This window comes from Rhinatrema bivittatum, chromosome 4, assembly GCF_901001135.1.
Source record: "Rhinatrema bivittatum chromosome 4, aRhiBiv1.1, whole genome shotgun sequence".
In the NCBI taxonomy this organism is placed as follows: domain Eukaryota; kingdom Metazoa; phylum Chordata; class Amphibia; order Gymnophiona; family Rhinatrematidae; genus Rhinatrema; species Rhinatrema bivittatum.
The window spans coordinates 485,960,338-485,985,791 of NC_042618.1; the positions used below are offsets into that span (position 1 = coordinate 485,960,338).

At 46.7% G+C, this 25,454-nt stretch overlaps 1 protein-coding gene across 1 annotated transcript in view; it reads right to left on the reverse strand.

Moving 5' to 3' along the window:
- Positions 1 to 25,454, reverse strand: part of RFX4 (regulatory factor X4) — a 501,498-nt gene that overhangs the window by 264,466 nt on the left and 211,578 nt on the right. Inside the window, 1 exon segment of the mRNA XM_029597552.1 lies at positions 537 to 681. Coding sequence (XP_029453412.1) covers positions 537 to 681 — 145 coding nt within the window.

The window sequence follows — 25,454 nt, forward strand, 5'->3', positions numbered from 1 at the left end:
ACACTGCAACCACAAAACATATGGACAGGAAGAGCAGATTACTACTATCATACTGCAACAAGAAAACATCTGGACAGGAAGAACAGATTACTACTGTCACGCTGCAACAAGAAAACATCTGGACAGGAAGAACAGATTACTACTGTCACACTGCAACAAGAAAACATCTGGACAGGAAGAGCAGATTACTCCTATCACACTGCAACAACAAAACATCTGGACAGGAAGAGCAGATTACTGATGCCACAAAGATAGGAGATAGACAGAATGGATTAGCGCTATTATACTCTATGATAAGAAAGGAGATACTCCCACTATATGCCTTTATAACAAGGATAAAACTGCTGACTGACAGTGCAACAGTGTACACGGATGTTACATTCCACTCTTTCTTCCAAGCTCTGTTTTAATTATACTGTTTTATTTATATTCAGCTATGTGTTAACACATTCACTTTTGGCTGAGAAAAAAATATCACAAAAAATGAAGTAAGCAGTTTAAAAGCCCCAGGAGCTGAGGCTGTACTGTCACCTTACATTGTACGATGAGTTTCCGGTGCTCTTCCCGAGAATCTTCCATGGTGTATAGCGTTTGTTTTGTTATGCTGCTCAGATCCACGTTACGCCAGTCCTCCAGCATCTGAAAGGTGATGTCTGTGCTGTGAATCACTGTGCGGGATGCCTACGACAAACACTGCTCATTAGTTCAAGGGACACAGCAGAAGCATCTTAATCCTTGGAAGAGAAAGAGCATTTCTAAATGCATCAAAACACAGATGAGTATGCAGCCACCACATATGTATCTGTGCTAATTCCCACTACGTCTACACATATACTGCTGGCTCATGCTTAATTTAGCACAGGTTTGCTAAATCTCACTATGGCCCACATCCATACTTAAGAAATATTACCCAGTTGAGAATGAAGTTACTTACCTCTAATAAGTATGCTCTGACTACAGCAGTTTACCAGTCACATATGTGGGCAACATTACCTATGATGGCACCCAATAGATTCTCTTCTGGAAGTTTCTACTTAAGCTGTCACATGCCTTCTGGGCACGTGTGGTTAACTCCCATGCAGTCGCGCACACACACCATGCCTTAGTTCTGTCATTAACCTAATAGGCTCAGCTCCAGAAGGGGGGGGGGGGGGGTAGATGAGTATGTATGAACTGCTGTTCCCTGTACGTACCAGGATCAGTCCAGACTGCTGGGTTATGCCTCCCCTCCAGCAGATGGAGTCAGAGAGAAAACTGAAAGCACCTCCCAGATATACTGGTGTGCCACCTGCTATCCTTCAGTATTTCCTCTGACTCCAGCAGATTGAGAGACATAACCTGCAGTCCTGTCTATCCTGACAAAAAATCTTTCAGGTGTCATTTACTAATTATTACTTGTTAGTTATACTGTCTAGATCAATTAGTTGGTTCTCTAACTAGTTTAAAAAAAAAAAAAAAGTTTTAGTTTATTTCGTTTATTGTCCCTTTTTCTGGTTCAGCGCAGCGTGTTATTCACTGCAGCATAGAGGCAGGCTGTGAGAGCATTGCTCTCATTCTTTTTCCCGGTGTTGTGTTCCTTTTGGTCCGGGGGAAAGCCTACCGGTGGTCCGGTCACCCTCCCCCATCTATCTCTGCTTTATTCCAGGTGTTTTAACCTGAAGAGGGCCTTGTTTATTTAAAAAAAAAAAAAAAAGAAGTTAATTAAATTTAGAATTAAAGATTAAGGACCCGTAAGCCCTGTTGGAAACAGGCTGCAGTTCGTTGTAGCCCTAGCCTGCCGCGCTGACCGGGGACTCCGGAGGGGGTGAGGTTTCTTCACCCAGCGAATTTGCCAGTCGCAGCGACAGCTTTTTTGGCGCGAATTTACTGCTCCCAGACCCAGCTACTTACTTTTGGGCGCCCTTTTCTGCAGCTTCAGGATGCCCTGATCTTCGGCCTGCACGGCCTGTGGCAAGGCGGGGGCGCGACTCTCCAGGGAGGGTCTCTGCTCCCACTGCATTCCCGGGGGTGAGGGACCCTCCCGGGGGCCGAGCGCAGCCCGCAGCTCAGTTTTTCGTTCCTCCTCGGAGCGATTAGGCAGGCTAGCAGCCGCGCGGTCCTTAGCCCCGCCTCCCACTGTTAGGGAGCCGGCGGCCATTTTGACCACGCGGCAGCCTGCTGATTCGGCATCGGAGGAGGAGGATTTTTCTTTTAACTCTCCTCCTGCCCTAAGCCCGTGCCGTGAGTCGGATTTGGAGGCTCCTCGAGTCCCTCCCCCTCGGGACCAGCCCGTGGGGGGCTCCAACAAAAGGAAAGTGCCTTTTTCTTCCAAATTTGTCTTGTTAATGCATCAGGCGTTTTTAGACGCGGAGGCAGGCTGGGAGCCGGATGAACCCCCTCCCCCTACGGTCCCCAGAGTTTCCCCTGAGCAAGGCCGGTCTGGGTCTCAGGACAAAGCGGGGGGTTCGGATGCTGCTAGAATTTATTCCCTAGGGGGAAAGGAAGGTCCGGGAGCTCCGGATTTTACCCAGGGGTCTCCGGATGGCACAGGGACAGAGGTCTCTGATGCTCAGGGAGTGCTCAAAGGCGATGACCCCCAGATTCTGCGCCTCTTTGGCAAAGACGAACTTAACTTTTTAATCCTTCATGTTTTGAAGGAGTTAGAAATCCCAGCGCCGCAGCAGGACACTGACACTTCCACAGGGGACATAGCTATGGCAGGTCTAAGGGCCCCCCTGCAGACTTTTCCTTTACATGCCAAGGTCTTACAGATCGTGTCCAAAGAATGGGAGGTGCCGGAGGCTTCACTGAGAGTCAGCAGGGCAATGAATAAGTTGTATCCCCTGCCTGCAGATTCTTTGGATATTTTTAAGGTCCCTTCCGTGGATTCTGCAGTGACGGCTGTAGTTAAGCACACTACCATACCCGTTACGGGAGGGGTGGCTTTGAAAGATCTCCAAGACCGAAAGTTAGAGGTTCTGTTAAAGCGCATTTTGAGATAGCGGCCTTCGGGGTCCGAGCAGCGGCATGTAGCAGTATGGTTCAGCGCGCTACTCTCCGCTGGGTTCAACAATTGCTTACCACGCAGGAGCTCCCACCAGCCGAGGCTGAGCAGGCCAACTGTGTGGAAGCGGCGGTTGCTTACACAGCGGATGCCTTGTATGATTTGTTGAGAACCTTGGCCCGCACCATGTCATCGGCGGTCGCTGCTCGGCGTTTGCTGTGGCTTAGGCGTTGGTCGGCGGATGCCTCGTCAAAATCGCGCCTCGCCTCTTTTCCCTTCAAGGGAAAATTTTTGTTTGGTGAGGAGCTGGATCAGCTCATCAAAGACTTGGGGGAGAACAAGGTGTACAAGTTACCGGAGGACAAGCCCCATTCTTTTCATTCTTTTGGAAATGTACGGTCCCGATTTCGGGGCCAACGCTGGTTTCGCATGGGAAGGGGGGCCCCTTTCCCGCAGAAACAGCAGGTCCCCAGGTCTCAGCCTTGGTCTCCTTCCTTTCGAGGCTGACGTCCACAGCGTCTGGGATCCTCGCAGAACTTACCCGCCGGAAAGCCATCGCAATGAAGGCGCGCAGGCCCATTCCTCCCTTCCCCGCCTCGGAGGTCGGTTGTCCCTGTTTTGGGAGGAATGGGTCAAGGTCACATCGGATCAGTGGGTCCTTGACGTCGTTCGCTACGGCTACGAGTTGGAGTTTGCTCGTCCCCTCCGGGATCTTTTTATGATCTCCCCCTGCGGGTCTCAGGAAAAGAGGCAGATTATCGCCCACACGGTACACAGGTTACGGGCTCTGGGAGCAATATTGCCTGTTCCTCCGGAGGAGACCAGAACAGGCAGGTATTCCATTTACTTCGTGGTCCCAAAGAAGGACTGTACGTTTCGCCCAATTTTGGATTTGAGAAGAGTGAACGAGGCCTTGCGCGTTCCCCGATTTCGTATGGAGACGCTCAGATCTGTTATTGCGGCCGTCCACAAGGGAGAATTTTTGGCTTCTTTGGATCTAGCCGAGGCGTATCTTCATATCGGGATCAGGGAACGTCACCAGAGGTACCTACGATTCACAGTATTGGGGGAGCACTTCCAGTTTTGCGCCCTTCCGTTTGGGCTAGCAACAGCCCCGAGGGTATTCACCAAGGTTCTCATAGTAGTCGCAGCTTATCTGCGACGCCAAGGAATTCTGGGGCATCCCTATTTGGACGATTGCCTAATCCGGGCGAAGTCGCGGGAGGCGTGCAAGCGGGCAGTCCAGTCGGTGGTGCAGCAACTTCAATCGCTAGGTTGGGTGGTCAACTTTGCAAAGAGCCAGTTGGTCCCGAGTCAACAGTTGGAATTTTTGGGGGCGCGTTTCGATACCTTGGAAGGCAAGGTATTCCTCACTCAGCGGAGACTAGAGAACCTGATGTTTCAGGTGCAGGCCTTACTAGATCTCCCGTTGCCCACGGCCTGGGATTATTTACAAGTCATTGGTCATATGGTGTCTACTCTGGAGATGGTGCCGTGGGCATTTGCTCATATGCGTCCTTTACAGCGCGCTCTCCTCTCCCGTTGGGACCAGAAATCAGGAGTTTACGGCACCCAATTGCCGCTGCTGGAGCCGGCTCGTTCCAGCTTAGCTTGGTGGTTAATCCCAGATAATTTATTGCTAGGGCGGTACGTCTCGCCTTGCGCCAACTTCTCCTGTTGGTACAAGGGCGGGCAGTGCGAGTTCTGTCAGACAACGCATCCACAGTAGCGTATATAAATCGCCAAGGTGGCACGAGAAGTCGGCCGGTAGCGGACGAAGCGTCGTTGTTAAGGTCCTGGGCGGAACGTCATCTCTCCCGCATAGCGGCCACCCACATAGCGGGCGTCAACAACGTACAAGAGGATTATCTAAGTCGTCAATACTTGGATCCCGGAGAGTGGGAGCTCTCGGCCGAGGCAATGAGTCTCATCACCCGGCGATGGGGAATTCCGCGTCTGGACCTGATGGCGACTCGGCAAAATGCACAGGCAGCGCGTTTCTTCAGTCGAAGGCGAGAACACAGTTCGGAGGGGGTAGATGCCCTGGGGCTTCCATGGCCTCATCACATCCTCCTCTATGTGTTTCCCCCGTGGCCTCTAATAGGCAAAGTGTTAAGATGCATAGAATCCCATCGCGGGCCAGTGATCTTTTGGCCCCGGAGTGGCCAAGAAGACTGTGGTTCGCGGATCTAGTCAACCTGGCGCGGGACGGACCCTTAAGGTTGGGTCATCTTCAGGGCCTGCTTCGCCAGGGACCCGTATTTTTCGAGCGGGCGGACCGCTTCTGTCTGGCGGCTTGGCTTATGAAAGGAAGCAGTTGAGGAGGAAAGGATATTCAGAGCCTGTCATTTCCACCCTACTGCGGGTGAGAAGGCCCTCCACCACGCTAGCCTACGCCAGAGTGTGGAAAGTGTTTGACGCCTGGTGCGCGGCAGCTAAAGTTCCACCGCGCCGGGCCTCGGTAGGGAATATCCTTACGTTCCTGCAGGCGGGCTTGGAAAAGGGTTTGGCGTACAGCTCTCTGAGGGTTCAGGTAGCGGCCCTGGGGTGTTTGAGGGGTAAGGTAGACGGATTCTCTCTCGCGTGCTACCCGGATGTAGCTCGATTTTTGCGTGGCGTTCGGAACTTGCGTCCCCCATTTAGACCCCCTTGTCCTTCTTGGAATTTGAATTTGGTGCTCAAAGGTCTCAACTCGGCCCCTCTCACGCTCAAGTCCGTGTTCCTAGTGGCCATTGCATCAGCCCGTCGGGTGTCGGAGCTTCAGGCACTTTCTTGTAGGGAACCGTTCTTACGTATTTCGGATGCCGGCGTGTCTCTGCGTACGGTTCCTTCGTTCTTGCCGAAGGTGGTATCGGCTTTTCATGTTCATCAGACGGTGGAATTGCCTTCCTTCTCGGCGTCGGACCTAAAGTCTTCGCACGGTTCCGATTTGAAGCGTCTAGATGTGCGGCGCGTGATCATGCGATATTTGGAGGTCACTAATGCATTCAGACGGTCGGATCATTTGTTTGTCCTATGGCAGGGGCCCAAGAAGGGCCTACAGGCATCAAAAGCAACTATTGCTCGTTGGTTGAAAAGTTCGATCGCATCCACGTACATTGGCTGTGGTAAGTCTGTTCCTGAGGGGCTCAAGGCACACTCACTGCATTCTCAAGCAACTTCCTGGGCAGAAAGTCGTTTAGTTTCTAGCCAGGAGATTTGCAGAGCAGCCACGTGGAAGTCGTTGCATACCTTCGCTCGTCATTATCGGCTTAATGTAAGGGGAGCATCAGCTGATTCTTTTGGCAGCAGTGTCATTCGAGCGGGACTCTCTGGGTCCCACCCCAATTAAGGCGGCTTGGGTACATCCCAGCAGTCTGGACTGATCCTGGTACGTACAGGGAAAGGAAAATTATGTTTCTTACCTGATAATTTTCGTTCCTGTAGTACCAAGGATCAGTCCAGACGCCCGCCCGATGTTGAGTGTCAGGAGAGTCCGCTCCAATAACCAGTTTCTATACATAGCTTTTCGATATTTCAACAAGGTAGGTACCTATCCCTTTTTCTTTGCTTTTAGAGGGTGGTGCCTTTTTGAAGTTACGTTGATGTTTGCCAGGTTTTTGGCATGGGAGAGTTTTACTACTTGATCTAGACAGGTGCCATGTTTTTCATTAGTGGCTAAGTTGGCGGAGGATTTGGTTTTGCCTATCTTCTGCTTTGTTATACTTTATACTGAAGGATAGCAGGTGGCACACCAGTATATCTGGGAGGTGCTTTCAGTTTTCTCTCTGACTCCATCTGCTGGAGGGGAGGCATAACCCAGCAGTCTGGACTGATCCTTGGTACTACAGGAACGAAAATTATCAGGTAAGAAACATAATTTTCCTTTCTTAGAGAACACCTACTACAGGTAAGCATTGCTTTCTCCGAGGACAAACACTTCACATCAGTCACACATGTGGGAATCCCTAGCTAGGAGTTGTCCTCAAAAGAAAGAGGGGAAAGAATAATAGGTCTTGCCAACAGGGCAGAAAGAACATCCAGAATAATATAAATGATACAAGAGTGGCTGGAGTTGAGCTCTAGGCTTTAAGGAGAATCTGAAGGTTCTTAACACCTATGAATAGAAACTTCTAGATGTTGGTCGATTTTAATAGGTTATGCAAGGTGGTTCCTTTAAGAGGGTAGGAAGACTGATCCTCTTGGGGGAGGATTGTAAGGCTATAAATAGAGGGTTTAAATTTGGTGGGGAGAGATTGAAGAACTCCACCATGGAATAGGAGTGGAGGGAGTACCAAGCCAAGGTTGGTGGCCCTGGGGACCACTCCATAAGAGGAGGGCCCTGAAGGGATTTTTTCCCTCAAGAGGAAAGGCCCAAGGCCACTAAGGATTTTCTTCTAATGGGGATTTAGTCTGGGACTTGACGTAGTTCTGAACAGAAAAGTAGGCCAAGAGAGAGGACCTCATAATTAGTGGAGGACTTGACTAAGAAGAGGCAACTACTTGAATGGAGTATAGGGGAATTCAGGGATGTCCTCAACTCTGCAGGAAGGTAGAGTCCAATACCAAAAAAGGAAGCAAGTAGCTGGCTGACTGCTGTAAATATGGGGATATGGATGGAGGGAGTCATGCAGAGTTGAAGTGTTCTAGGAAGCATTGTCTATCTGAAATGCAAACCAGATAGTTTCTCAACAGATTGGGGAGGCAATGGAACGAAAACAGCATTTAGGAATGGAAATGTGAATTGGGAGAACTATGTAATGGGTTGATCACTGTGGCGTACAATCTGGAATCTGGTACCCTGACTGTAAAGCCTATGAACTTGGATAACACTGGGGAACAATTTGTAACATAATTCCTATTGAGTTCAATTTTTCAGCTGTTTTAGGCTTAAATAGGCATACTGATTTCAAAACTGCAGTTAGTTTTCTTCTATCACGTCAAGTTTTTTCTCTACAGCCTATATTAGCCTGGATTTATCAAAAAGCACTAAATATCGCATGCGATAGGAAAAGGGCCATTCAGTTTGTTTTCGTGAAGACTATGAAGACATAGAGTCATTGATCTGTTGCAATATCACAAGCACAATTGGATCATTTGTGTTGACCTTAAAATAGCCTGCTTCCTTCTTGGTCAGCAACGTGAATGCACCAAGTATCCCTGTTTTCTGTGTATGTGCGACAACAGAGCTCGTGAGAAGCATTGGATGCAGTCGAATTGGCTTCCAAGATCTGACCTCAAACCTGATGATCCAAACATTCTACATGAGTCACTTATTGACAGAAAGAACTTTATATTCCCACCTCTGCACATAAAACTGGGTCTCAGGAAGCAATTTGTTAAAGCTTTGCCAATTGAAGAAGACTGTTTCAAGTATCTCATTTTGGCATTTCCTAGCCTGTCATTTGAAAAGATAAAGGCCGGTGTGTCTGACAGTCCACAGATTCGGCAGCTCATTAAAGATGAACATTTCATCGGGACAATTCAGAACTCCAAAAGAATGCTTGGTTATCATTCAAAAACCTTGTCAAGAACTTTCTTGGAAATACACGAGCACAGAATTACACCAAAATTGTCCAGAAACTCTTGGAGAGCTTCAAAATGCTTCGTTGCAACATGAGCATCAAGGTGCATTTTCTGCATTCCCATCTTGCTGACTTCCCAAAAAATCTTGGTGCAGTCAGTGATGAACAAGGTGAACAATTCCACCAAGATTTGAAGGTCATGGAGGCATGGTATCAGGGTAGATGGGATGTACATATGATGGCTGACTACTATTGGAGCATCAGGCGAGATTGTCTACAGATTGAACACTGCCGGAAAAGCTATAAGCGTAAATTTTTACCTTAATATGTATGCTTGGTAGCAGAACTTTACTACTTGTACACAATTTGACTTATAGTAACAATATATAGCCTTTGTATGAATAAAATAACTCTAAATAAACATTATATTCAGGTAATTTTTTCTTTTATTTCCTTTGTATGTACATTTTGTATGATTTTTGAGACAAAGGGAGGGTATCCTGTACCTTAAAAAGTTGACGTGATAGAGAAAAACTGGGGTCATTTTTGGATTCAGATGTCAAAAGTTAGTCAAAAACAAGTGTCAGATCTAACTCAATGAAAATTGTGTTCCCCCCGTGTAACATAAAAGCTTACTACGTGTTATCCATCTTCAAAACAGTTACTAGCTGGTAACCCCAGAAAAAAAGTTTAAATACTTTGAAATATACATTGGTATGAATCTTGATTGGGATGCACCTCGACTTCCAGCAGCCATAATAGAGGAAACTGGGAGTTCACAAACAGGAAAGCCCCAGGAATTTGGTTTCCCTGTCCCAGATCAAGATAAGTGCTTGCACCCCATCTGCCTCTGGCTATTCCACTACACCATCTATTTGACCATTTGTTTTCTGAATCCTCTCTGAGAGACCGGCAGGTTCCACCCTTTGGAATGCGCTCCCTGAATCTTTAAAAGTAATCCAAGATTTAGTTAGCTTTAGGAAGCTGCTTAAAAGTAATCTTTCTAATAAGGCCTATGCAAACCGATAGATCTATTTTAATTACTTACTTTTAGGGGATGAGACTGATCAGGGTGGTCTAGAATTGATCATGTTTGTTTAAATTTATTATCTTATTTTTCCATTTAATGTATTATTTTGTTATGTTATATTGTTTCGTGTTGTTTTGAAGTTACAATTGTAAATGTATTGTTGTTCTCCACTGAGATTTATGGATCAGGGGACTATACATTTATATAAATAAATAAATGAGTGCCAGACTAGCTCACATTTTATGCGCTCATCTGGGGGGTTACACTTATACTGATTAGGGGTCAAATAATGTCATTATGTTGAGTCATTTGGGGGTCAATTTTCATTTTCTTTCATTTTTGTTTGTTTCAGAAAGAGTGCGCACTATTCAGATATACCACGCACTACAACAATAGAAAAAATACTATATGTATAAAACTACAGCAAAGGTACCTAAAGTTATTACCATAGTAAGCTGTGTTAATAATAAAATTATAAAAGGTCATATTATATAAACAATACCAGTATCTAAATTAAAAATAAACTCCCATTTCTTGTTATAGCATTGAAAAATAATAATGTTGAATAAAGCCATATTCTAATAATAGAAATAATGAAAGCTCACAATTATATAAAAATCAAAAGTATAGCTAAAGTCAAGTTTTCAGCTGGTATCTGAATATAAGATGATTTATCTTCCATCAAGTATGCCTAAAGAGGTTCATTCCATAAGCTAGGAACCACATCTGGTTCTGATTAGTTACATATTTAGGAAAGGCGTGTTCAGTAGAGCATCCTGCAAGGTTGTCAGTAGCCAGGATGAAGAGGAAGCATAGATGACTCTTTGGAGTGGGAAGGGTACTTATAGATTCTAAGTGACTTGCATCCACTGGAACTTTAAAGTACACTGAGTGTGTCTCGTACAGAGATGTACCATGGGAAGATCATAAATTGATTAAGTATAAAGCTGAATATCCTTAGCATGGAGCAAGCTGCACCTGCTGATGGGTGAGCAGGACTTTCAAGGAGAAAGCCTGTACTTAAATCTTGCGAAACAATTTGTTTGAAGGTTGAACTATTACTGTGTATGAATACAGTATGCTGGGAAATTATTTTCAAGTTTTAATTAATCATGTGTGTACTTTGAGGCTTCAATTTAATTCTCAGTTTATTTTTGTGTCCTTGGACTGTAGTTTAAGAGCTGAATTAGTTCTGAGCACCTTGCTCTGAGAAGGTGTGACAGCTGATTCCTAGGCAAGAAATCAGCAGTGTCTGAAACACACTCATCTCAATCATATTTTTTCGTATGTTGCGCGGTCGATCCCGCTTAGCTTGGGCCTGGCTGCGGTGCGTCCGTGGTGGCGCGCGAGGGACTCTGTCGGGGGTTAGTCGCGGCGCGGTTTTTGACGGGCCCCCGGACGTTGGGTCTCTGCTGTCTGCTCTGCCTCCGGGGTTGGTTCGCTGCCGGGGTTCTGCTGGGTGTGCGGCCGGGGCGATTAGCGTGGTCGGGGCTCTGCCGTCCTCCTCTGTGTTTCCGGGTGTTCCTGACGTCGGGTTTCCATGGTCGTGTGGTTTGTTTACTTTTGAATTTAAAGGGGCAATAGTTTCTTCCTCGAGCCCTATTTCTGACATCACAGTGCAGGGACTTTCCTTATGTAGTGCCTTGGCAATGGTTTTTGTTTTAAGTGCCAGGTTCTTTGTTTTTAATCTCCTGTAATTCCTGAGTTTCTGGGTTTTCCTGTGATATCTTTGGCTTGCTGTAAATTACAATTTTTTTCCCTGTGTTTTCTAATTCTTGTTGTTAAAATACCAGTGATTATTTTTAATAAATCCTTTGATTTTTGGCTGACATACATCGATCTTTGCTGACTACTTTGAATATCTCTGTCTGTGCTGAGTCCGGTCTTCAATCTGAGATCCCACATAAGTCCAGCCAACCCCGGCACCCAAGGGCTCAACCTAAGGGGAACGAGGGTTGGTTTTGGTGAAGTTTCGTGGGGTTTCAGTGTTGTCCAGTCTCGCCTCCTGAAGGAAGGATTCCAACTCACAGCTTAAGGGTCCACTTCATAATAATCCAGAACATTACCCCAATTAGCAGAATTTTTTTCACAGTTAAGAGTCAATAAGGAATTCACATTTTCATATAATTTATTTTGATAACACCCAGAATGGGTTATGATATAATATTCATAATAAGCTGTATACAAACAACAATCTCCCTACCAGCATGCTGACCACTCTCCCCTTCACGTCCCTCCATCACTCTTCTTCAGGAAAAAAAGAGGTTTTCAACACATGTCTAAACTTCTTTAACTCAGATATCTGTAATTCCACATCCTTGATTTTAGTAATTCATTTTATTTCTATTGTTGGTGATGAACAAGATAGCATAAATCTTCTAAATTTGAATAAGCATCCCCAATCTTTAAACTGCTTTAAATAACTTTAACAACTCAACATAAAGACATAGACAGAGGTCAGGCAGCAAGATGGGGACTATCCAGTCTTTTGCACATGTATGGTGAGAGGTTTTGTGTAGAACGAGTCCGATCTCTGGGAACCTGAGTGGCAGACCCAGAGGAGTTGAAGCAGACTGAGAGCTGTATAGAGGAGATGATAGCACTTTCAGATCCAGTCTAGCAGCCCACGTGCTGCTATGGAGGAGCAAGATCACTTGGCAGGCGGAAGTGATCCTATGGCTAGGACCTGCTCTCCATGTTACAGAGCTGGAGCCTTGGCCCGAGGTGGTGTTGGTGCTACCCATGGGGAAACCCCCATGGGTCCCCACCGTCAGGAGGTGGGGCCAAACAGGAAGTGGAGGCCGACTGGAGCTTCGCCAGTACCAGCCCTCGTTCCCCACAGGTACCGGGGCCGGCTGGTCTTAGGCAGGCCTCCATGTGGTTAATCCCGGAGAGAATGTCCAAGGCAGGGTACCAGGAAGCAGTGGAGATGCAGGGTCCGAAGGAGCAAAGTCGAAGACAAGGCCAGGTTCCAGAAATCCAGACAAACAGAAGCAGGCAAGCAATTAGGAACAAAGTTAAGTCCGGGCTTGTGAGTAGGCAGGAGCCTAAAAGAAGGCCAGGACTTAAGGCAATTGGCTGAAGACAAGATCAGATTCAAGCAAGGGTCAAAACCAAGGAATCTGTCCAGAGAGAAGTCAGGTACAAGCGAGGGTCAAAGCCTAAGAATCCATCCAAAGAGTAGCGGGAGCAGGTAGCTGGAACTGGAACACGAACACTGGGACAGGTACTGGAACAGGAGCACGAATGAGCAGCAACTAAGCACACAACAGGAAGCGTGGAGACCTGTTGCCAAGGCAAGCTCTGACTGTCAGAGCTTGCCTTAAATTGTCCCAGACCGATGACATCATTGGAAAGGGCCGACAGCCTTTGCCTGCCGCGGGCCCTTTAAATGAACTAGAGAGGCGCATGCGCGCACCTAGGGGAACCGGATGCGAGGCGCAGACGGCGATGGCATCTTCGATGCACTCCAAGGACCGCCGGCGGCAAGCAGGGCCACGAAAAGGAGAGCTGCGCAGGGGGCACTCCCCCGCACCACCGGGAAGTTGGGGCCAACCCTTGGCATGGCGGCGTGACGCTCCAGTTGCTATCTTATCCTCTAGCACTGAGAATGTCTCTCCAGGAATATATGCCCAGGAGAGAAGCGTTAGGACTGCCACTGTAGTTGATGAGTCCAACATTAGGAATGTAGATAACCAGGTGGTTGGCAGGCATGAGGATTGCTAGGTAACCTTCCTACCTGGCATGAAGGCAGCAGATATCTTGTGCCACCCGGATAAGATTTTAAAAAGAGATGGGAGAAGCCCATTGTCCTGGTATATATGGCTACCAATGACATAAAATGTTGCGGGTGGGGTGTTCTGGAGGCTAAATTTAGGATTTGGGGTATGATATTGAAATCCTTATCTTCCAGGGTTGCTTTTTATTTATTTTTTTATTTTTTTATTTAAGGGTTTTATATACCGACATTATCAGGGATATCATCGGTTTACAATAAACGAGAAACTGCGCTTAAGATGTGCTTGACAAATAACATGAAAACAGGTACATATAAAGCTGTTAACAGAATAAATGTCTATATGCATAAAAGAGATAGGTATGAGACTAAAGATATTGTATACAAAGGGAAATTATGTGCATAGCACTCGATTTATTTACAATAACTTACAAAGTTGCTTAAATTGGGAAGATTCCAATTAGTTAAAGGCAATAAGGAGAAGAACTGTTGAGGGGGGCAGAGTCGAGAGAGGGCTGGTGCAATGAGAAGCTTGGGGATGGGAGGGGCAGGAAGGAAAGGAAAAGGGAGAAGTAACACATGTATCAGGATTGTGTCAATAAATATTGTCAGAAATGCTCCCCATTCTATGTGCAGGACAGCAGAGGCAGGTTGAATGCCAGAGTCTCAATGTGTGGATGAGACAATAGTGCAGGGAAGAGGCTGTTAGATTCGTGGACCCTTGGGCCGGCTGAGATGGATGGTGATGCACTGTGGGGAGCCCACAGTGGACATTGCAGCCGGGAGGCGGCGCTGAAGAGGTGGTCCTGGGAAGGCTTCACCACTGGAAGCCCAAGATCCCCCCAGGAGGAGCCCATAGGGATCCGGGTCTCTTAGACTTAGGTGAGATGCTCTGCGACCGAGGCCCTGAAGAGAGATCCTGAAGAGGAAAGGAACCAGAAACCTGTATAAGGCGAGAGGTCAGGAGCCGGAGTCCAACCAGGGATGGAAGCTGAAGCCGGAGTCAGTAGACGAGCCAAGGTCGGAAGCCAGAAGTCAGAAGCAAGAGAAGTCAGAACAGCAACTTGTAACTCAAGAGAGTGAACCTCGTTGCAAGGCAGGGCATTGAGGCAGCTGCAGGGTTTAAATATTCCTGCAGCGTCTGACGTCATCTCTAGTGCTGTCCTTCGTTTTCCCGCGCTGGCCCCTTTAAATCTGGAGCCCCTGCGCGCGCGCCTAGGGGGCGGGGTCAGGCACGGAGGATCGGCGGCGTCTCCCTCACAGAGGGAGACGCCGCGGCAGGAGCCAGGTCAGGCCTAGACGGCCGAAGAAGCCTTCCCGGGCCGGCCCCGAGGTAGGTGGAGGGACCGGGGCACGGCCCGGGACTGTAACAGAGGCTTTAGATTTTATTTATTTACCCAATTTTTATATTCTGCTTTTCAGCACTTCAAAGTGGATTACATGCAGGAACTGTAGTTATTTCTCTGTCCCTAGAGGGCTCACAATTTAAGTTTGTACCTGAGGCAATGGAGGGTAAAGTGACTTACGCAAGGTCATAAGGAGCAGCAGTGGGATTTGAACCCTGATCTTCCTGGTTCAAAGTCCACTATTATTAGGAATTGGGAAACATTCTGGAGGAGAAGCCTATTCTGAAGAGGTGAGTTGTAATTAACTATAAAAAGAGAAACTGATAAAATGAGGACATTTGTAGGAAAAAACTCAAAGGAGCAATAGACAAGGTTTAAAACCTGTGGAAGGCATGGACACTGTTTAAAAATGACCGTCCTTGAGGCCCACATAAAATGTACGCCATGCATTAAAAAAGGTAGAACGAAAACCAAATGATTGACAGAACCTAATACAAGTTGTGGATGACTAGTCTAGTAATTAAAGCAGTGGGCTGTGAACCAGGGAAGCCAGAGTTCAAATCTCACTGCCATGCCTTGTGACCTTGGGCAAGTCACTTCACTCTCCATTCCCTCAGGTACAAACTTAGGCCTAGAACCACTAACAGTGGGGGGGCGCTATCGAGCAGCGTTAGAAGATGGCCGCATAGAGGCTGTGCTCCCTCCCCAAAGCTCATAAATTGATCTATATTGGCAGATATCTGGGTCTTTTTTGTTATCTAAAACCCAGTGAGAAGTAGCGCCTACAGGCAGGATGGCTGCGAGGAAGAGGGCAGCTGATCTCAAACAGTTTGCATTTAATAAACTTGCGGGCGATTCTCCCTTCGAAGATGATGAGCAGGCCCTTCAGCCCCGGGCTGACATACCTGAGCCTGCCGTTCTGGAATCCGGATCCGCGGCTATGCGGGATCGGACGGCGGGAAGCCTACACCCGGACATTCCCACAAGGTCTGAAATCTGGGCCTGGTTCTGCGAAATTCGCACAGACCTCAAAACTTACAAGGCGGATCTCATGGCGAGCATGGCCGAGCTACGGGAAGACCTTAATGCTGTGGGGCGCCGCGTGGACGATTTAGACACGAGAGCAGACAACCAGAGCGCCCACCTGGATACACTCACCAGCTCTTCGAAACAACTAGCCCTTAAGGTGGATGCGATGGCGGATAAAATAGAGGACTTAGAGAATAGATCCCGCCGCTCCAACCTCCACATACGCAGAGTGCCTGAAACTGATACTTACAAGGATAGCGAGCAAACAGCGGCGGCCATTTGCAAAGCTCTAATACTTGATCATAGGGCATCATCGGGAGACTCACAGCCGGACCTGGTCATTGTACTAGAGCGAGCCCACCATGCTTTAGGGCAACGAAGAGATAACCAGCCAAGAGACATTGTCCTCAAGTTTCTTAATTTTCAGCAAAAAGAAGAAGTTATGGCTTTGGCGCGTTCGCATCATGGTTGGACCTGGCAGGGCCTCCATATTGCCTTTTATAATGATTTGGCGCCCTCCACACTTCAAAAATGCTTTCAGCTTCGGGAGGCCACTGCGGCCCTTCGACAGGCAGAGATTAAGTATCGATGGGCCTTTCCTTTTGCATTATTATTTCAGCACAACGGGATCACCTATAAAATTAAGTCGCTGGAAGATGCAGCTCACACCTTCAAGGAGGCAGGTTTGGCGTTCACATTTACTGACGAGGGGCCCACCAGCAGGCAGACACCGATTGATGCCACACCACGTTGGAGGCGACCTGGGTCCGGCAAGGGACGACTTCGGCGTCAGCCCACATCAGCCAGTTTCATCCCAGCTGATAAAGGCTGATAAACTGTGTCTTTACTGCGGAAGATGACTGTTTGTTTGTGAGCAGTTCTCACATTGCCATTACTAAATGGAAATAAGGTTTGGTTTAGACCTTGCTGGTCCACCTTAACACTTGCTATCGTTTCAATGCATGTAGCTTATGGTGGGATACCCGGATATCTTGAATAGCAATTTTGTATGGTTCTTTAAAATGTTGTTGCTAACGGGGGGCTTGGGGGGGGGGGGCCCTTTGCTGGTCACTGGTGTTGCTTTCTGGTACCCCCAGGGTTGGGGTTCGCGAGGAACAGAGCGGAACCTTTTGATGATAAACCCACATGAGATAGAGCATCACTTGCAGATGTTTAGGGTTCAGAAATACCTACTCCAATCCCTGGTACAGGTCCGGGGAACTACAACATCAGCCTATCTCTTTATCCACACTCAGGTCTTTATGTTAGGTCAGAGTATAACTCATTGGCGGAGGTTTCCCTTCAGTTCTCATTATGGTTAAACTAATTTCCCTTAACGTTAAAGGGTTAAATATATATAGGAAGCGCTACCTACTCAAGAAAGAGCTACAGCTCCAGAAGGCAGATATAGTATATGTGCAAGAGACACACCTTACATCCAGGTATGGTCATCTCCTAGAGCACAAATCCTATCCACATGTGTACCATGCAGGTTGCAGTGGTGGAGCTAAGTATACGGGGACGGGGATATTACTCTCCGCTTCTTTGGCTTATGAATATATCTCACATGTTGCAGACCCCAAAAGGCCGCTATCTTTTGCTGAAGATTAAATTGGGGACCCAAGTATACACCTTAGTAACTGTCTACCCCCCAACAAGGACTGTGGCTCCTTTTTGGTGGCAATCCAAAACTTGCTTCTGGATAATGCAGAGGGCTCTATCATATTGGGTGGCGACTTTAATGTTTCCCTACAACAGGGATTGGATAATTCGACCTTGCGCTCTCATACGCCCCAGAAACTACGCAAACAACTAAAAACCCTCATGGCTGATTGGTCTCTTATAGATATCTGGAGGGCTCACTTCCCCAAATCTCGCTCCTATACATTTTACTCTTCCCCTCATGATAGTTACTCCCGTATCGATTATTTTCTGGTGGACAAGCAACTGAGTAACAGAGTCTGTAAGGCGGATATTGACGCCATTTCCTGGTCGGACCATGCCCCAATCATTCTAGAGGTGGATGTGAGTGATGGGGATAGAGGGGAAAGTTTCTGGAGATTAAATGAATCCCTTCTTCAGGATGCCTCCTTTGTCCAGAAGCTAGAACCCCAACTTCTCGAATATTTTGCACTGAATTCCACTCCTGACGTAAATCCAGGTATAGTGTGGGAGTGCTCTAAGGCATTTGCACGGAGGCTATTAATATCTAGAGCAGCAGCATGCAAGCGCTTTCGACAACAAGAAAGGGGGGCATTACTACATAAAATTAAAGTTCTCTCCAGGGAACATATGAGAACTCTTTCATCTCGCTGCTATCAAAAACTATTAGCCATAAAATCGGAACTCTATAAACTGGATAACGCTCAACTGCTCCACACTTTGGAGATCACGAAACAGGTTTATTATGAGGGCGGGGACAAGGCGGGGCGCCTGTTGGCCCGCAGCTTGAAAGCTAAGCTAGCACATAACAATATCTCCAAAGTTAAAAATGCCAAGGGTGAGATGCTGACGGCTTCAAGGGAGATCAGGGAAACATTCTCAGGTTTTTATAGGCGGCTGTACGCAGCGGATGATGCTATTTGCCCGGATAGCATACCGGATTATTTACAGGCGATCGCCCTGCCCAGTCTCACCCCCACTCAACAACAGACTCTAGAGGCTCCTATTACGGTCGAAGAGGTTTTAGCGGTTATAAAAACTCTCAAACCTGGCAAGGCCCCAGGCCTTGATGGCCTGTCAGGAGTTTACTACAAGAAATGCGCTAATAGCGTAGCTGAACCTCTGACGCACTTTTTCAATAGCCTACGCAATGGTGGGTCTCTTGCTCCTCAAGCTGATGTTGCAGGCATTTCGGTGCTAGCTAAACCAGGGCGGGACCCCACGCAATGTGCCTCTTATAGACCTATTTCCCTCATTAATGTTGACCTTAAGATCCTGGCCCGGATCCTGGCGCTTAGGCTTAATAAATACCTCCCTTCTCTTATTCACAATGACCAAGTGGGATTTGTCCCCCATTGTATGGCCGCTGATAATATCCAGAAAGTATTAGACTTAATGTGGTGGGTCCAAAAAGAAAAAATGCCTGCAGTTTTGCTTTCATTGGACGCTGAGAAAGCGTTCGACTTGGTCCACTGGCCCTTTCTATTTACCACTATGCAACGCATGGCGTTTGGGCCATACTTCCTTCAATGGATACAAAAGCTGTACGACCAACCCAGGGCGAAAGTCAAGGTGAATAATGGTTATGGGAAAGCCTTTGAGATTGGCAGGGGCACTCGGCAGGGGTGCCCCTTATCACCCCTCTTATTCGCTCTCTATTTAGAACCCCTCACCATCAGAATCCGCGAATCCATAGACATTAGGGGTGTTGAGTTGGGGGATGCTCGGTACAAGATATCTTTATTTGCAGACGATGTGCTACTGATTCTAACCGACCCGTTATCCTCTCTTGAAGGGGTTAAGCAAGAATCGCATATGTATAGTGCTGTCTCTGGCCTAAAGGTAAACCTTGATAAGTCAGAGCTGCTTAATATCAACCTGACTCCAGAGACAGTGCAAAAGATCAAAGAGCGTTTCCCATTTAAGTGGGCAAGATCCCATATAAAATATCTGGGTGTGCGTATATCGTCTCAAATGTCTGATTTGTACCGATTAAACTACCAACTGCTTGATGATAAAATTACTATAGATATGAAGAATTGCCATCGTCAAAATGAATATTTTGCCCAAATTTCTTTACCTGTTTTCCTCTTTACCGGTCTATATCCCCTCGCCTATACTCCGTAAATGGCAGCGCAAGATTTTTTATTTTATTTGGTGTCGGCGACCGCCTAGACTCCCTCGAGGCCTTCTATATCTCCCAAAGCAGCAGGGTGGTATGGGAGTCCCGAATATCTTGCGGTATTATCAGGCAGCTCAATTCAGAGCCCTTCTGGATATTAACCACTTTCAACATCCCAAACAGTGGGCCCAGTTGGAGCAAGATATGGTAGGCTCTATGGCGCTTGCAGCTATGTTTTGGCAGCCGGGTGCTGTTTGGAGACCGGTATGATGCATTCCCTGGGCCCTGGAGACCATGTTGCGAATATGGGGACAGTCGCGCAAGTTGCTTGTGGGGGATTTTAATTATTTTTATCAATCTTCCCTAGCTTATAATGAGCGCTTTGGTCCGGGGCACTCCTCCCCCCTTTTTCGTTTCTGGCGAGAGAAAGGTATATTCACTATAGGGTATTTCTTATCTCAAGGTGACCTATTATCCATAGAACAGCTAGCGATTAAATATAACCTTCCCCCACTGAGTTTCTTAGCTTATGCGCAGATAACCCATTTTATTCGCTCCCTGCAACGCATAAGTTCGCTCCGGCCGGGCCGATCTATGCTAGAATCTTATTTTCTATATAGTGATATACTTAGCGGCGCCATCTCCAAACTGTACCAATTATTCTTTCAGCAGGGACTTGAACAGTGCACATTTGTTAAACGATGGGAGATAGATTTGCAAATCCAGCTGGGGGCACGTGTTTGAGGGGATGTCTTGAAACTGGCCAGACCCTGCTCGATATCCGCCAAACTTCAGGAAAATTGTTACAAAATGGTGTACCGTTGGTATCTCACCCCTGATAAATTGCATAAATTCTACGCTCACATCGAGGATAAGTGCTGGCGTAATTGTGGTGCCATTGGCACATATTTGCACATTTGGTGGGACTGCCCAAAACTCAGCCCCTTATGGAAAGAAATTTTTGACTGGCTGTGTAAACTCCTGGGAACTGATATTGCCCCTGCAGCCACAGTGGCGTTATTAAATATTTTTCCTGATGATATACCCAGGAAATATCAGCGGTTTTGCGCCCAATTATTCATTGCTGCGTGTACCCTTATAGCTTCCCATTGGAAATCTGAGGGTATCCCCTCGCTCCGGGAAATCAAGGTAAAGCTTCACTTCTACTATCGCTTGGCTTACCTAACTGCCTCCAGACACCACAGTCTCCCTGCTTTTATGGCATTCTGGAAATCCTTTACCAATTCCTTAGGTTTGGCATAGTAAGCTCTACCATCGGTTGAGTCTTGAAATGCTAGCATATTTTATAAATTGTGGAGAACCTCCTACTGTGTTCGTCTGTGTAAATCCTTTACCAAATTTCATACTCTGCCTATTCATGTAAAAGATTGCTGAAAACTGTTGGATGTTGTACCCATGTGATACTAACACTTCTATACGGCTGTACCTTACACTCGAGTGTTGGATCTGCTGTATTAGTATGACAATCTATCTGGGGGAGGGGGAAGGGGAGGGTGGGATTGGGTAATTCCTCTTGGATTTTTGTCGGGGCTCATGATTCCGGCTTTTTGTATGTGATGATTTTGCTTGTTATATATTCTTTATTGAAAAAGGAATAAAAATTGTCAAATTAAAAAAAAAAGAACCACTAACAGTGATTTTTCTCATGGGGAGAGGGGGTGTCACCTCAATCGTGAGGCCCCCTCCCCCCCAAAAGTGTTACAATTCCTCCTGTAGCTGTGCCACAGGAGTCCTCTCACCTTTTCTCTGGAGGCCGCTCCGAAACTGGGGCCTTGCCTGGACAGTCTACCCCGGTTTTGCTCCATGGCCTGGGAGTCCTTCCTTGCCATCTGGGCCTGCCTGAGGCCTGCTCTGCTTCCTCCTGGACTCTCTGGTTTGGGCCTCGCCCCATTTTCCTAAGGGGCCAGCCTGCAGCTCTTCGCTTTAGTTATAGGGCGAGCCGGGTGTGGCCCATCTAAATTCCTCCCAGGGAGTTGCCTGCTTCCTGCACTACAAAATGACTTTGCTTTCAGTTCTGCTTTGCCTTGCATTGGAGTTACATGCTCCTGGATGTCTCACCTTTCAGCGCTCTGTCAGGCCTGTGTTCTTCGTTGGAGCTCCTTGTCTCGTCTTGATATCCGTCGCCTGATGTCTGTGATCCAGTCCTGATGTTCCTTGCCTGTTTCTGATGTCCTGTACCCCAGGTTCCTCGTTGCCTCCATGTTGTGGTCCATGACCAGCCCATAGGTAGTGGCTGTGTAGGGCGCTCATGGTACAAGGCTATCCTCATCTCCGCAGCGCAACCCTCTGGAAGACTTCTGCTTCAGTCCGTTGTTTTTAATCCTTGAGAATCGAATCCTGCTTCAGTCTTGTCCTGGTCTTCAGAGCCTATTGCAACCTGCATCCGTCCATGCCAAAGACTCTGAATGAATCTGTGCCATTCCAGCGTAGTCTGCGACCAGCTTAGGATGGGCTGTGTAGGGCATACCTTGGTACAGGCTTCTACAGTATCTTCGCCATGTTCCAGCTTCAGTTGTTCCACACCTCGTCTAGAGCCTGCTTCGCATGCAAGCGTGGTCCGCGACCAGCCCATGGGTAGTGGCTGCGTAGGGCGCACTGCGTCGAAGTCTCAACCCAGTTCTTGATCCTGTTTCTGAATACCTTGCCTGCAGTACCTTGTTCCTGAGCCTTTGTCTGAATCTCCATGTTCCGGTCTTTGCTGCCCTGGCCTCCATCCGGCCTGTCGCTTCTTGCCGTACCCTGCGGCAGGTCCGAAAGGGCTTGGAACGGTCGGAGGACTGTTCATAAGACCACCATTGCATTGATGGTCTTCCCGAAGCGTGCAGGTCCGGAGGAGGGTCAGTATCTTCAGTCATCTGTCTTCAGTCCAGCCTCGCTTCTATCCAGCCCATGCTGGGACACGCCTCACCTACCTCGGTGCTGCCTTGGAGCTCTCTGGGGTCATGCCGAGGCCCAAGGGCACACAATTCCCCTTTGGTAACAAAAAGATTGTGGTTCTATAGCATAGTCTTTTGTTTCGCGGCCAAACACCACGGGACAAAAGAATGTGGCGAGCGGCCCTTTAGGTGCAATGGCAGTCTCAACCTCAAGGGACTGCCATTGCCTTAAAGGGCCGCTACCTAAAGAAAGACAAGTGCTGCGGCTAAAGAAAAGGTTGAGCAGGGTCAGGACTGACTCCCAGCTCAACCTGGGGCCACCACTCAATGCAGCCCTGACTCCCCCATTTAAAAAAAAGTGTAACATTCACATGCGGCGACAACCAACTCACCCCCCTCCAAAGTTGAAAATTAAAAGTATTTAGTGGTCAGGGATCCCCACTCTAATAAACACAACTCAGTGGGGTATAGTGTCCCCCCCCCCCCCCCATCACAATGATAGGGAGGATCAACTTGGTGGGGGTGTGGCACTTTATGTCCGGGAGGGTATAGAGTCCAACAGGATAAAGATCATACAAGAGACTAAATGCTCAGTAGAATCTATATGGGTAGAAATCCCAAGTGTGTTGGGTAAGAGTATAGTGATAGGAGTATACTACCATCCACCTGGACAAAATGGTCAGGCAGATGATGAAATGCTAAGAGAAATCAGGGAAGCAAACCAATTTGGCAGTGCAATAATAATGGGAGATTTCAATTTCCCTCTGCAAGTATACATCGTTAAGACATTTTGTTGCAAAAAAAGTAATATCGCTGAATTTGATTTAGGCTTTTAATGTTTTTTAGAAAAATTTGATGGACCCTTAACACCACTGAAGTTCTCTTTTTTGCAAGAATTTACTAATGCTTAAAGATCTGTTTATATCCCCCGTTGAAATAAGGGGAGTGCTGGATCAGGAGAGTCTGAATATACGTCTCTGAAGCAGCTACTTTGGCGAAACGCGCGCGTCGGACGAGTACCTCCGACAGCTATGGAAAAATGACCCCGACAACGGATGAATAAGGGAAGTTTTTCTTCTTTTTAAAATTCATTATTTGAAAAATATTTAAAAAATTCATAAAAATTGAGTGGAGCTACATGGACCAGTTGATTAAAAGTGACCCATATGAAGTGCATGAAATGCAAGTCTGACTTGTGAGCACTGGGTGGTATGATGGTCCTTAAATTTCTAAAGTAAATCTTGATATGCACAGCGTAAAAGTTTGTTTCTAATAATCTAAAAACACCACGTATCTCAATTTAATTCATTGCCCTCGTGGGGTTATTCATTAAGAGATTTTTTGGAATTAGATTTCAATTACCCCAATATTGACTGGGTAAATGTAACATCAGGACTTGCTAGAGACATAAAGTTCCTGGATGTAATAAATGACTGCTTCATGGAACCAACAAGAGAGGGAGCTATTTTAGATTTAATTCTTAGTGGAATGCAGGATTTGGTGAGAGAAGTAACGGTGGTGGGGCCACTTGGCAATATTGATCATAACATGATCAAATTTAAACTAATAACTGGAAGGGGAACAATAAGTAAATCTATAGCTCTAACACTAAAATTTCAAAGGGGAAACTTTGATAAAATGAGGAAAATAGAAAAAAACTGAAAGGTGCAGCTGCGAAGGTTAAAAGTGTTCAACAGTTTTTAAAAGGTAAACCATGATCGAAGAACATACCTAGAGAATGGACTTCATTTACAACTGGAATACTGATTTCATCAAATTGCACATTCAGTGTACCTGTCAGATTTGATCTGCAAAGTCTAATGATTTCAGTCTTAAGAACATAATAAGTTGCCATTTTGGGTCAGACCAAGGATTCATCAAGCCCAGAATCCTGTTTCCAACAGTGGCCAATCCAAGTCACAAGTACCTGGCAAGTATCCAGACATTGAATAGATGCCATGCTGGTAATAGTGGCTATTCCTAAGTCAAATGGGAAAGAGCTTGAGAGAAACGGATATAGAAAAATGGGAAGGAGAGAGAGCAGCAGAGACAGAAGAAAGGTTCCATAGGACATGATAAAATGATAATATAATGTGAGGTTATGGGTACTTTCCTGTGACTGCTCTTCTACTTACAAAGGTACATTTTCAAAGATTAGTCAGGAGCCACATAGTTAAGATGAGTGGATCTGCATAAGTGAATTTTCAGTCACCCAGAAGTATGCAAATGCTTTCAAAATATGCATGCTTTTTGCGACAGTAAGAAAGTGTTCCCAGGAGGTGCAACTCAGTAGGGAGGAGAACTAAGCGTGTACATGAAAATTTTAAAAATGTACAAATGTAACCAACTTGCATACTTTACACTCTCATTTGACATGATTTAAAGTGGGTACTGGATACTCAGTTGATATTCAAGCACAGCCTATGTAAGTACTTTGGGGTAGATTTTAAAAGAAGTGCGTGCGGCCTACATGAGCACGCGCTACCCGAAGCGAGCACATGTAAGCCCAATTTTATAACATGCAACCCCCGCCCTCCTGAACCCTCTCCTATACTTTCCTATAAGTAACCCACTTAAATTTGTATTCTTTCCTGTAAATAGCACGTTACAGCCTCAACTCTTGTAAATAATCTGCCTAAACTTGTATATAGTCCTCTAAATAGCTCGTTACAGTTTTAATGCTTTAATTTCTATGCCCCCTGCTCTATGTATAATCCTCCTTGTTTTCCCCTCCCTGTTGATTGTAATTTCTGCCTTTAGTTACAATGTGAACCGGTATGATGTTTGCATACTAATACCGGTATATAAAAGTTTTCAAATAAATAAATAAATGCGCGTGCAAGCGCACACATGTTATAAAATCCGAGATCGGCATGTGCAAATTGTGCTGAGCCCGCTCTGAGCCACACTGCCTTCCCCTGTTCCCTACCCCACCTTCCCTTCCCCTACCTCCCCCGCCCTTTCCCCCCTACCTATGATGACTTCTTTTTTTTATTTCAAAACTTACTTCAACCCTGGGGCTGAAATAAGTTGCGCACGCTGGCTGACTGCCGGCACGCGATCTCTGACACAGCGGCAAATGACCGCTATGTGAAAGGCCTCTGGCTCCGCCTCCGCCCCGGACCACCCACACCCCTCCCCCTCC